Source organism: Aspergillus oryzae, chromosome 8 (genome assembly GCF_000184455.2).
Source record: "Aspergillus oryzae RIB40 DNA, chromosome 8".
Taxonomy (NCBI): Eukaryota; Fungi; Ascomycota; class Eurotiomycetes; order Eurotiales; family Aspergillaceae; genus Aspergillus; species Aspergillus oryzae.
In genome coordinates this window covers 2,921,414-2,934,113 of record NC_036442.1, presented here as the reverse complement: position 1 = coordinate 2,934,113, position 12,700 = coordinate 2,921,414, and the positions used below count along the sequence as shown (strand labels likewise).

At 48.3% G+C, this 12,700-nt stretch overlaps 3 protein-coding genes across 3 annotated transcripts; all 3 read left to right on the top strand.

The window, feature by feature from the left end:
- Nucleotides 1-1,410: 1,410 nt before the first annotated feature.
- Nucleotides 1,411-1,883, top strand: AO090010000182 (uncharacterized protein; the record flags this gene model as incomplete). Its single annotated transcript, XM_001827163.3, has 2 exons — nt 1,411-1,594; nt 1,663-1,883. 2 exons carry the CDS (start codon nt 1,411-1,413, stop codon nt 1,881-1,883), a joined length of 405 nt encoding a protein of 134 aa, XP_001827215.3.
- A 615-nt stretch (nt 1,884-2,498) lies between these two features.
- On the top strand, nt 2,499-3,889 carry AO090010000183 (uncharacterized protein; the record flags this gene model as incomplete). Its single annotated transcript, XM_023233776.1, has 5 exons — nt 2,499-2,634; nt 2,703-2,962; nt 3,035-3,059; nt 3,109-3,661; nt 3,757-3,889. 5 exons carry the CDS (start codon nt 2,499-2,501, stop codon nt 3,887-3,889), a joined length of 1,107 nt encoding a protein of 368 aa, XP_023094070.1.
- Nucleotides 3,890-8,940: 5,051 nt separating this feature from the next.
- On the top strand, nt 8,941-9,665 carry AO090010000184 (uncharacterized protein; the record flags this gene model as incomplete). Its single annotated transcript, XM_023233775.1, is given in 3 exon segments — nt 8,941-9,081; nt 9,151-9,644; nt 9,662-9,665. The coding sequence occupies 3 exon segments, from the start codon at nt 8,941-8,943 to the stop codon at nt 9,663-9,665; spliced, it is 639 nt and encodes a 212-aa protein (XP_023094071.1).
- Between the last annotated feature and the right edge of the window lie 3,035 nt (nt 9,666-12,700).

Genomic DNA, 12,700 nt, shown 5'->3' with positions numbered 1-12,700 from the left:
TCAATAATTGAACATTTATTCCACGTCCACCACTGGTCAAACGAGGGGAATAGTAATCGCCAATAACAAGTCTGACGGTGTTCCATATTGGTCGGGTAAACGAACCTGATCATCACGTCGTATCACTCTAGACGCATAACGCCGTGTAACCATTCATCCTTGCAAGGCATCCACAGCAACGGTGGTTCCGTAAGTAGGCATGCAAGCAGTCACTGGGGTGGAGTTCAGCTCTCCTGGCAGCCTGCATATTTGTCCGCACATCAGCGGCGGTGCTCAGGCATTCTTTGCTTAGCAGAATACTGTCTCATTGGCTTTTAATATGCAACTATTGTACCCTGCACCGTCTTAGCTGAAGACGTTTCAACAAGCTGCCGTCCACAGGCAGGGGGTTTTAATCCGAAAGTTCCGATATCATACCAAGCGAATAAAACAGCGGATGTACGCCTAGATCCCTGTCTATTGCATCTATAGCTTATAGGTTATTAATACTTCAACGAGGGCAGGCTCGGACAGTCCGGTCCTCCCTTGAATAATAATGGCACACAGATATTCCTTGCACGGCCGTGCATGTATTCATGGGGTACGTGGACACACCTACGTGGCTTGCGTCTGGCTCCAATTGGATGCAAAATGCTGTCACATATTGGCCGGGTGGCAAGGCATTCAATCATCAGGTCTAGCTAGCCAGCGCGTGCTTCCATAGTACAATGATGTAGCATGGCTACTCGAACCATGTGTAAATGGGTATGCTCATCACCGACACTACCCCCAGTGATCAGCTATAAAGAGAGGCCATTAGCGCCCTCTGTGCCTCTCAATCAAGTCAGAAACATAAGCAGCATCCGTCCTTTCAATAAAAGCTTTTTCATTTAGCATTCCAAGGCCTCTATTTGATTACTCCAATGGCTACCCTTCAAGGTCGAAAGTTCTTTTCCACGCTGGAGAAAATCCCCATCATTCTTCCCCCGCCGGGCAGCGGCTACAAGAGCGATGACAAGCCAAGTGACAGTGACATGGGAGCGGATGACCCAAACACCAGGAGTTACATCAATGTGAACGCGAACCAGATCCCTTCGAGGTTTCATGATCGTGTCTTAAAGCTTGAAGAAGCGATGAATCTAATGCAGGCGTGGCTGGACACTCATGCTGGTATTCAGGTTAAACATCGAAAGGCCGATGGAACTCTGCCAAGTGATTCGAGTCCGCAGTCAGGGTTGAAACGCTCTGACTACCGTAATAAGGTGGTCGACACCATCCTTACAGAAGGTTGTTCCTGGTAAGCCAACAATCACTCATCACAGACTCTTACGACTTTGATTAACTTCGCGTCTTTGCAATAGGGTTATGCACAATAATGACGTGTATTCCGAGAACAATATTAACACTTCAAAATCCGAGTTTCACCTCAGCATGATCTCGGACATGCTTGTCGGCCTTCTTGACGGCATTACTGGCATATCGAAGACCATCGAAGATGTTTTTAGCGGTCTTGCCAATCTCATCTTCGAGAACAAGAACCAGGTGCAGTCTCGTACTGTCTGGTCGCTGTTCCACGTGTTTCTCTATGATAAAACCACAGACGACGTTAGGACATGTGGGTGTCCAGCCTCTCCCCTATATTCCACTTGACTAAGGGACGATGTTGCTAATGCTCTAATGCAGACTTCCGGATTATCAACTACTCGGTCACTGCCGAGATGGTTGAGTATGTTTCCAACAAGACGACCCATCAAGAGATTAAAATGGGATTCAACTTCAACATGACCGATCTTAGTCTGAATGAAAACCAGTGGGACAGAGTCAAGGACGATGTTCAAAAGTTCATTGATGATATTTCTGCGAACCAGGTCGAAAACCCGATTGACGGTGAAATCAGTGTTTAAGGCCGTTTGGCCATGAGGGTTCTTTTGGACTTCTCTAGATATATGTTAGTCCCCTCCCGGTATTTGGGATATCTGACTGTTGTGGAAGCTTTCTTTCCACTTTTGTTCTTTATCTGTGTCGGAGCAATAAAAGTCGAGATTCAAGAAATCCCTATGGCTGAGTCAGTTACCGAGCGTAATATTTCAGGTTGCACCGCATGTCGGGCAACTTAGATTAAAGGAGGCCCTTTGTTCTACTTAGACCCATATCCGACAAAGGACTTCTCACATAAGCCATACTGCTGGGAGATGTGGATTCTTCCCGGTCCCGGCCAGTGCGATATTTCCATATATTATAAATATGACGCCCTGCGGGCTCCGCGACGGGCACGTACCGCTGGGAAGCAGCAAGCATTTCACTCTGGGCTAATGTACTGGGTATTTGTCATACGGTAGATAGAGCTTTGGTCCCAGCCGGGCGCATATGCTTTCAAGCTAAGGGACCATGGGTAACAGTCTCCCATTCCCAGTGAAGGTGGATCCGCTATAAAGCAATTGCTCGCCTGGGGAGCTGTCGCTTCTTGTAAACTTCTAGCCGGTTTGCTAGATCCAGTATCTCGAGGAAAACATTCCATCATGTCCATGACACGCCATTGCACGCCCGGCATGGCCCTTTACTTTGTTCTTGTTGCTATATGCCTTTTTCAAGTTCAGGCAGCCGTGGCTGAGCCCCGGACTGATAAGCCAGCGTTTCTGAGCTTGAGTTCCACAAGTTCGTTTACCTCTCGGTATAACCCATGGACCCATGAAGGCAATACCAACTAATCGTCTAACTTGTAGAATTACACGAGGAGTATAAGGACTTAGCCACGGGCAAATCGCTTGCGAGTAACCCGTACGAATTCAATGACGAAATATATTATGACGGCGAGTTCAAATCCCAAGAGGTGTTTGAGAAAGAATACCCTTTTGATGTTCGAAAGGACGGTGTAAATGATAGAGACAATGAATACAATGGTGGGCATCCCTACTACAGCGCCTCTACGCTCCCTGGTATAGGAAGCGGCAGCAATAAAAATTTGCCTTATATTGCTTGCCAGGTAAGTGACCATTAATTTTGTCATTATCCCCTAACTAATAATCACGAAGTCGCCGATGAAATTTGGCCGCAGTCACAAGTTCATGTACTGGGAAATAGTATGGAAGGAAGCTATGAAATCGAAACATGGCGATATCATCCTGGTAGATTTGGTGAATTACGAACAAGCCAAGGGTCTTACCAGCGAGACACAAGCGAATGTTATACCGTCTTCCACGAAGAAGAGCTTGAGCTTTTCGCCGCCGACCGTCATGAACACAGAGAAGATAATTCCGCCGTATAAGGGAATATATTCCGTGCATTACAAAGCTAGCAATGGCAAATGGGCACATAGCGATATTGAGTATCGCCAGCTCAGTCTTGAATACCATGACGACTCAAAGACGGGCTCTGGAAATGGCCCACACAACGTTCATTACTTTCACCTCAGCTCTTGGCAGAACCGTCAAGCCGTGGATCCGGAGAAGCTACAATTCCTCATCAACGAGGTAGACAAGAAATTTACAGGCCAAACCATCATCGTGAACTGTGAATTTGGAGGGGGCCGTACAGGTGTTTTTATTGAAGCACGAGAGATGTATCGGGCGACGGTGAAAGCGAAGAGTACTAAATGGTTCTTCTCGTCGAGCGATGATCCAATTCAGGAATATACGAAGGAGCTGCGCAAAAAGCGATCTAAAATGATCGACTCTTTTCCACAGTATGAGTTCTTACATATCTGGGCAGCAAGGATGTGGGCCATGACGGCCAGAGACAATATAAACGCCAAACCTGGCCCTGCTGGTAATCCGTCAGGCCAGGGTCGTCACCCGCCAAAACCATGAAGATATGCGCGGCTTTGTTGCCTATAATCGGTATCGAAAATGTCGATGGAACTGTGGGGTGGCGTTCTCAAACCCTGTGCAATGAACCTCGATCGGTTGAATAGCTATATGTTAGCGAGAAGAATATCGGTTAAATTAGGGCTGCTTGGAGGTGAGCGACTTCACGGGGAAAGCGTATCAGTCTACATTGGACTTGGAATGTCAGTACTTGGCCACCGTCTAGGAGAAAATAAGGTGCTCCCTCCTAATATAAGATGGACTTACTGAGCGAGTACGTGTAGATTGAACGGGCTTTGGTGGTCATGGTAAAATATGTAATACTATCCTCTTGTGATACACGGGATAGGACTGGTTGGATCCCACTAATTAGAAATCTCAGAATGAACTTAGGAAGAAGGGAAAAGCTCGTCTTAGCTTCACCCAAGAGGGCTACTAGTCACCAGCACTGCGTAGAAGTGCGAGCTTGTTGCTGGTGCGCCATGATAGCCGGGGACCACAACTACCACAACGCCACTCAGGGTTCAGTGTTGCCACTAAACCTGGTGGATGTTAGAGGCTCTGCTCTGAGAAGCGGAATAGTACACTGAACCAGCCCGTGAGCCAGCGTGAGTGCGTCCGCCCTCGATCAATACGCCTTTGTTGATGTTTTGCTCCTCAACTGCTTGTGCCAATCGCTCAACTTGACGGGCGAGTACCTGGACCGCGTCACAGCATTGGCAATGTTGACTTTGAGGAGCTGGGTCTGCAGCTGCAGAGGCCCTCCCGGTGAATTTACGAATCCCTGTTCTCCAGAGGTACACGAGTAGGGGCGATGTAGCCGATACCCATGTACCGATGGTGCCTAAAATGGCATTGATATCCGCTTCGGTCATTATTGCGCCTGGTTTCAAGAAGAAAGAAGACAAAGATAGCCGAGGATGAGAAGAGAAAAGAGGAAGAGCATCCTGAAAATGAACTACAGGAATAAGAGAGAACGAGCACTCCAGCGTTCCTTCCTTTTCCCAAGCACAGTTCCGCGTCTGTTGCTTTTACGTTGGTTCCCGGACAGGAAGGAAGCTCTGGGGGGAGCCTTTGCCATATCAAATCGTAGCAGGGGAGCATGACGGGCGGCAAAGAGATGAGGTGGAAGAGCAGTATCATTTAAGTACAAAGAAGCAAGAAGCCTCTCTCTGGCATTGTATCCTTAATCCACTGGGCACAACACTTGCTCATCCAGAATTGTCGAAGTGATATGAATAAGGGTGTTTCACAAGCGAGACGGCGAAATGCTATCCCTTACAACGCCGCGAATCAATTTTTGCAAATATGACAGATTGGCTTTTCTGGCCGAGGATAAAGCCACGGTAGTCGTTTGTTGGCCTGCAAAATCCAGCAACCGTTGTACCACCAATCCGTCTGTCTCACGTATCCCCTATCCTCCAAGAGTGACCTATTCCGACCAGTCAGATCATCGAGTGGGAACACAGTATCTCGTTCGAATTGTGAGCGGACATCACTATTAAATGTGGTCATCTCCTGCTTCCGGAGAGACAGTGAGCCTATAAGATGTCTTGTCCAGCGAACATCTGTCGGATCAAGGCCAGGTCCCAAATCGAGCCATTTGGTTACGATCAGGGAAATGCCTGCAGTGCCACAGGTAGTAGCATCGATTTCGTAGTCTAGTCCGCAAGTAACGCAACGATATGTGTCTAAGGCTGGTCGGCGTCCAGGTGAAGACTTTATGGCAGCATCCCAAGCGGCACGGACAATCTGTAAAATATGGTGATCGCCCATCGAGATGTGCGCACAGATCCACTTTCCCTCCACCAGTTTTGAGGGTAATTCTTTTGCCAGTATCCAAGTTTGAGTGCGAAGGCAGAGGCTCGATGCTCGAACAACTTGCACGTCGAATGATACTAATGTGGTAATGGAATTCTGTAACAGCTGGATCTCAACATAAGCCAACGAATCTGTCGATATACCGTGCTCAGGACCACAATGATGCCTCTTCATGGCTAGTTGTAGATGTATGTGTTCAAATCGATACAGTGAGCTCCAGGGTATGCTAAATGGAATCGACCACGGGTTAAAAAGACCCTTATGCTTGGCCAGGCATCTTCTAGGCCAAAATGCTGGACCTGGGGGTGGAATATACTTCCGGCGATGCAAAACTGAGCATACGTGACAATGAATGTGTTCCGGTAGATCTTGGCTCAGCCTTGTGAGAAGGGTGGCTCGGAATTCATTCTCTAATGCCAGCTGAAAACCATTTCCTAGGACACTTAGCAGTCGATTATTGCAGAGGGCCAAGCATACCCGGTCGCACGAAGTAAGATTGTTAGCGATCATGTATACCAGTTCCGTTGGCAGGTGATCAAGGTTTGGGCCCCTGTAGCTTGGCGTCTCGATCTGTATAGGCCGAGGATGCCAGTACGATGACAACCAAGTCAGAATATCTCTAACGATACCCATCTTGTTGAAACCCCTGCAGCTAACGGACAATAGCGAGAAAGAACATGATCCTAAACGCGTGCGGAAGTTATCTACTACACAATATACACGTCATCATCGTTCAGCTACCGTAGGACATGAAGTCAAATTGCTATCATGCATGACGTAGACTTAGGCCAGAAAGGCTGAGGGCTCATGAACGACTAGTACTTCAAACCTGATGTCCGATCATTAACGAGATTAGGGATGACGAGTCTCAAACACAGAGGGGTGAATAATCTGAGGAATTCAAGTTTGGGGCTGTTAGTCTGCTGAATCTCAGGTGCCATATCTGTATTGGAAAGCCATTGTAGGAGCAAGAGAACACTCTAACCTTCCATGATTTGTTCCCTTCAAACAGTCCGTGCTCAAGCTCCACCTCTCGTTTTTGCCGTATAAATAAGCAAGGTTTGCGTTGCCCCAAAACTTTCCGTTTGCCCCATTCTATGGTGGCCCATTATATAGGGCACTTACCCACCAATCACTACCACATGTCTAGTTATGGTAACCTTATTGAGGTTTTGACCGGCGCCCAGATAGGTCTGATGGAGGGAGGATTGTTCCTGATTGAGTAAAGGGCAAGGGCGTAGGAGGCCTGACTAGTTTACCTTACTAAATGTCCTAGGACCACCCACTATCGCTCACCAAATATATAGTCTAAGTGAGCCCCTGGTGCTATCGAGTTAATACTACGCACACTTTCACTTGCATTTAGACCTGGATGACTCTGTGCCTTTTCCTTTTAAGCCCAGTAGGGATGTATTGGACTCTAGTTGTTATGTCCTCATACCTATCAGCTCTAGTAGCTGGTGGATTACCCATGGTTAATTCACCACCAAAGCCTGCTAAAGCTGTGGTACCTGCTTCAACCGTCGATCCAAAGGCTGAAACAGCGAAGTTCCATCATTATTGTGAGGACCTTGTCATGTTGAATCCTCCTAATTGGGAAGCATCTACTGCATACCCAGAGCCACAGCCCAGTTCACGGCCCGGTTCACCACAGCGAAACCGGCCAGCGGCACCAGGTCGAGGCGGTCGTGTACGTCGCGCGGATGGACCACCCCCGGTATTTCTAATGGGACGCTGCAGAATGCCAAACAGCAGAGAACGCCTTGTATCACTCAACCTAAACAAATGCATTGGTTGGGATGATACCCGGAAAGCTTTCACTGCAGAATATGAGTATGTATCGCTACTCCACCTGTCATAGCCACGGCAGCTGTTCTTCCCACCACGTTATATCTAATGGCTAATAATCCCAGCACACATGGAATTGCCAGAGGTCATTGCGGGGACTGCGGGTACAGAGAATACTTTAATTCCGCTTCTGAATTTTCACTGGGTTGCAAGTGTAGCTCGAATGCACGGGACCGCACGCGGTGGGAGGTCAAGGAATTTACCCAGCGTGAGTATCCGATATACATTAAGCCATGAACTGGCTAATTGGCCTTCTAGCTGGCGTGATAGTATTTGATGAGAAGACAGGTCACATGGGCTGTCATGGATATTTTGGAAGTCTCCTGGGGCCCGAGACAGACTAGGTTGCTTCTCTACTGTTATGAAAGGCGAAGGTTTAGTCAATGTTATCATGTCTTCGGGGTAGAGCAACTGAAGATTATGGCAGCGTTCAATTCCTTGGAAAATGTTACTAGAGCAGGGCGATTTGGTGCGTATGTTGGAAAGCGTATCCAAACAGACCTGCTCTTATCCTTCTCCGGTTGAACATTTTTCACTTCTGAATTTGTATAATAGATTAGTTCAGCTGACGCTGTGGAAAGTATAGATACTTCCCTTCATTATCAAAATCATATTGCCTCCATTCCCCTACATTAAGCCTGTTCTATTCTTGATGCGATGTATCGGTGGCTCATTGTGAGTCTACCTATACTGGGCATTGCTGGTGCTCGACAAATATGGTTGACGCATACTACAGTTAAAACTGCATAACACAGCTACGCCATGGTTATCCCAGAGAGTATTCATATAGATCTTATATGGATAATATGTGCCGTAAAACCACCTCATTACTAGTTAGACTGTGCCATAGCTGCCCCATCACCCGTCATGATTACCGTCTTTCGAGCCCGAAAGAGATGGCAAGCTCTTTTGGAATCTACAACAAACTCTGTATAGATCAACACAAGTCATCTATGGACCCTAAGATTACCAACTGCTGTATGGGCACCTTCCATCACAGATGACGAAGCAGGCAAAAGTTTGCGGTTCTACTACATGTATCACCGCATGTGCGAGTCCTCAAAAATAACTGGTTAAAACATCATTCAATAAGTTGCTATCTTACCTTACTCAGTACTATGAATATTACTCTGCAAGAGTCTGGTTGGTTTGTATCCGATGTCCGTTTCCTCGTCTGTTCAACCGGCGCTTGTGATTAATAAATGGACGGGCTCTGACAGGCTGACAACATAAACTAAATCCAATCCCTGCTCACCTAGTGGTCCAGCGTAGCTCGTCGCTCTTCGTTCCGGTTCATTTTGATTTCTATTGATCGTTTTTCTCCGTGGTTACCCCACTGCTATCCCGATCCCTGCCTATGGATCAGTTCTTTTTCTCCGGGTGCGAGCCGTTGAACTTTGCCCACCCACATCTCCTTCTCTCTTTCGTTCTCCCATTCTCAATTGTCTTTTAGACTCAATTCAATTCTCGTGCTCTGTATACAGCCGTCATGGTGATAGCTGTTTCTGATCTTGTTGGCTCGTATGGGGCCCGAGTGGCCCTGGTGTTGGCCCTGGTGATTGTCCTGCGATTCTTGCAGGAGATGTTGAAAGTACGCCTGCTCTTCTACCGTCTTCGCAAGCAGGGACTAGTATGTTATGGTCCATGGACATCCATTATTCCACAAGACGCTATTAGTTGCTGATACCGACACACGCAGCCGATGCCGAAATGGAATTTCGCAGCAGGTAATCTGCAGATGCTCCCCGATCTAATGAAGCGGCATCCCAAAGGATCGCAACAGTCAGAGGCTTTTACACTGTTGTCCTACGAGTTCGCCAGCTCTGACAATTGCTTCTACATTGACGTCTGGCCCTTCACGAAGCCGCTATTAGTGGTGAATTCCCCGGATCTGGCAGTCCAGGCGTGTCAAACATATGCACTACCCAAGCCGCCCGTCCTTGCGAAGTTCTTTAATCCCTTCGCAGGAGGGCCCAGCATCTTTACGACAAACGGGCCTGAATGGAAGCGCAACCGGGGGCTTTTCAACCCTGCGTTCAGTACCAGTAATATTCTCCAGCATACTCCGCATATTGTTGAGGAAGCAGAAGAGTATGTGGAAATTCTCCGCGAGCATGCGCGTAAGGGCGATACTTTTACATTGGATAAGATGACCTGTGATTATGTCCTGGATATTATCGGACGCGTGGCCATGTAAGTGCCTTCTGTAGCTAAAGACCTGAAGACGAAGACTCACACGACGAGCCATAGGAAAGCACGCCTTCACTCCCAGCGCGGACGTAACCCCGTGGCGGCGGCACTGAGAAGTCAAGTCGAGTGGCATTGTCAAGACGAACAGATGAATCCCTTCATCCGATGGAATCCCATGCGACCTATCATGCAGTGGTGCAACGGACGAACGATGAACCAATACATTGGGGCCGAATTGGACAAACGATACGAGGCCTGGACGCAGAACAAGCCATCGACCAGGGCCAATTCAATCATTGACATTGTGCTCGCTGAGTATATGAGTACACGGCCGGTAAGGGCAGCACTGGATCCCGAGTTCAAATCCTGGGCGACTATTCAACTCCGAACCTTTCTCTTCGCTGGCCACGACTCAACCGCGGCCACGATTGTATACAGTATTTATCTTTTATCGAAGCATCCCGAGATCCTTTCCAAGGTTCGCACCGAGCATGACGAGGTGTTTGGGTCAGATATTTCCGCTGCAGCTGGCATACTCAAGCAGCACCCGGAGCTAATTAACCGGCTCCCATATACTCTAGCGGTTATAAAGGAGACCCTCCGTCTATTTCCAGCCGCCTCCGCGTTGCGAGAAGGCCAGCCTGGTGTCTACCTGCAGGATAAAAATGGCACGAAGTACCCGACCGAGGGATTGTGTATCTGGATCATCCATGGGGGCATTCAACGTAACCCTAATTACTGGCCGGACCCACATGCTTTCAAACCAGAGCGTTGGCTGGTTGGACCAGATCATCCCTTATATCCTCCCAAAGGCGCTTGGCGTCCTTTCGAGCAGGGCCTTCGGGATTGCATCGGCCAAGCGCTGGCCCTACTGGATGTCAAGATCACGCTGGTGCTAACTCTGCGCGAGTTCGACTTCCAGGACCAGTACGCGCATTGGGACCGCCTGCACCCCCGGTCCGGGCCGAAGACTGTCTTTGGCGAACGTGCCTACCAGATTCCACAGGGTGGGTCGCATCCTGTTGACGGGCTTCCGTGCCGGGTCAGCTTGCGGAATCAGATAACGAAATAAGCAAGACGAAGGAGACCCATTGTGCACTAGCAAAGTTCTGGATCGGCATCGGACATGGTTGCAAGCGTCAAATGTGTATGGCAAGTAATACATGTGTGTACATAAGAGGTGAAAAATTAGAAATAGAGTCGGAGATAATGCTATCCTAGCCTAGAGCGACAGGCCAAGCCACGTTACGCTTTGTCGGACCCACCCTAAGTGACACCCTTCGTTGCATCCTGCGCCAATTAAAGTAGTCTACCATACCCCAGCCCTGTGTTGTGGATTCTCTAGGGCACTCTTTCCGAGCATTGATTTGTGGTCGGTCGTTGTATCATATGGCACGGTGTCATAACTTCCGATAGCTCGAGCCATGGCGTCTGCCCCATTGCCTTCCTCGGAGTCGCGCTACTAAATAGTCAAAGCTCCGCAATCATATGCTATTATAAAAGAATCATTGGCAAGCAAATGCTAGCTCTGCGGGTCACAAATGGTGGTTCTAATTTCCCAACGACGGAGTACTTCGTAGCATCACCCACGCACATGTGTGAGCCTGGTACGGCTGGTCATGTTGGTTGGTTCAAGCGGTACTTTCTAACCCATATAATGAGCTCTGAAAGTGGAGACCGGGCCTTTTGCCCCGTGCAGCCAACTAAGCAGTGCAGAGAGCCCAAGCCCAACCACCGTAGTCTAGGCTACTCTTCTCTTGCTGCTGTGTTTTTCATTCTCTGGGTCAATACAAAGCTTCGTCATGTACGCCAACCTGGATTACGGTTGCAATAAAAGCGGGTGTAGTCCAGTATTCCGCTGTCACCAAGGTAAGAGGTGCAGCATACTTGACTTACTTAGGATTCTTATATGGCCAAAGTCACATTGGATTTTCTCTGCTCAAACGCCTTGATGAAACATTCTTTGCTATGAGGGTCAATGTATCCGGCAAGATATATCACACTAGGAATAAAGCACAGCTTAACCTCGTTATACCCGACGGCCTCTGCCCTTTCCACTCGATAGTTGTACTCTGAAATCCTCAGATTTCTGCCACTTGGCCCTCGTCTCCAGGAACAATTGCCGCGGCGTCTTGCCAGCTGTATTTGACTGGTCCATCAAATCAGTGTGTCCAGCCTCCTGTAAAATCCGAATCATTTCATCCTGCGCTCTTATCCGCTCAGCCAATGGAACAATACCGTTGCCTTGGCTCTTTCGGGGCCAGATGAACCCAGACATTGCACAATGCAGCGGCGTATTTCCTAATGCATCTTTAGTGTTAACATTAGCTCCAATGTTGACCAGGTGCTGCACCCCCTTGACCTCTTGCAAATTCCTCGCCATTACGTGGAGGGCAGTGTTCCCTTCGTTATCGGCGTGGTGCACGTCGGCGCCATGCATTATCAGGAGGTCTAGCAGAGCAGGATCAATGGGACAACTGGATATAGACGTGAACGCTAATATGTGTAATACAGTCTGTTCCTTATTATCTTTCAACCTAGCATCTGCCCCGCTTTCGCATAAGAACCTAATCACAGTCTCACCCTGACTGGTATCACCTGTATGGGTTCCAACTGCATAATGCAGGGCTGTCCTTCCCCTATGGTCACGAACATTGATCGTACTCAAATCATTGGCCAATAGAAGCTTGAACGTATCGATAATCCGGGGAGTGATTTGATCTTCAGGGAGTAAATTCTCAGTAGACTCGGGAGTACCTTTGGCAGCCCAGTGGAGTGGCAAACGTCCTTCGCTATCACAGCAGGATACCATCGATGTAAATCCCTCACTACCTAGGTGATCAAAGAGCGCTCGGATGCCCGCTGTATTCCAAAACCCGCTAGCGACATGAAGCTTAGTGACATTCCGAACAACGTCCCTTGCTCCAAGCATTTCGAAGTACTCTTCCCTTTCATGTATATCGGCCCCTGCCTCAATGAGCCGTTTTACTAATGTATAGCTAGCTCTCGAGATTGCCCGACCGAGAACAGTGTCGACTGGCTCTGGCATCAAGTTGAAC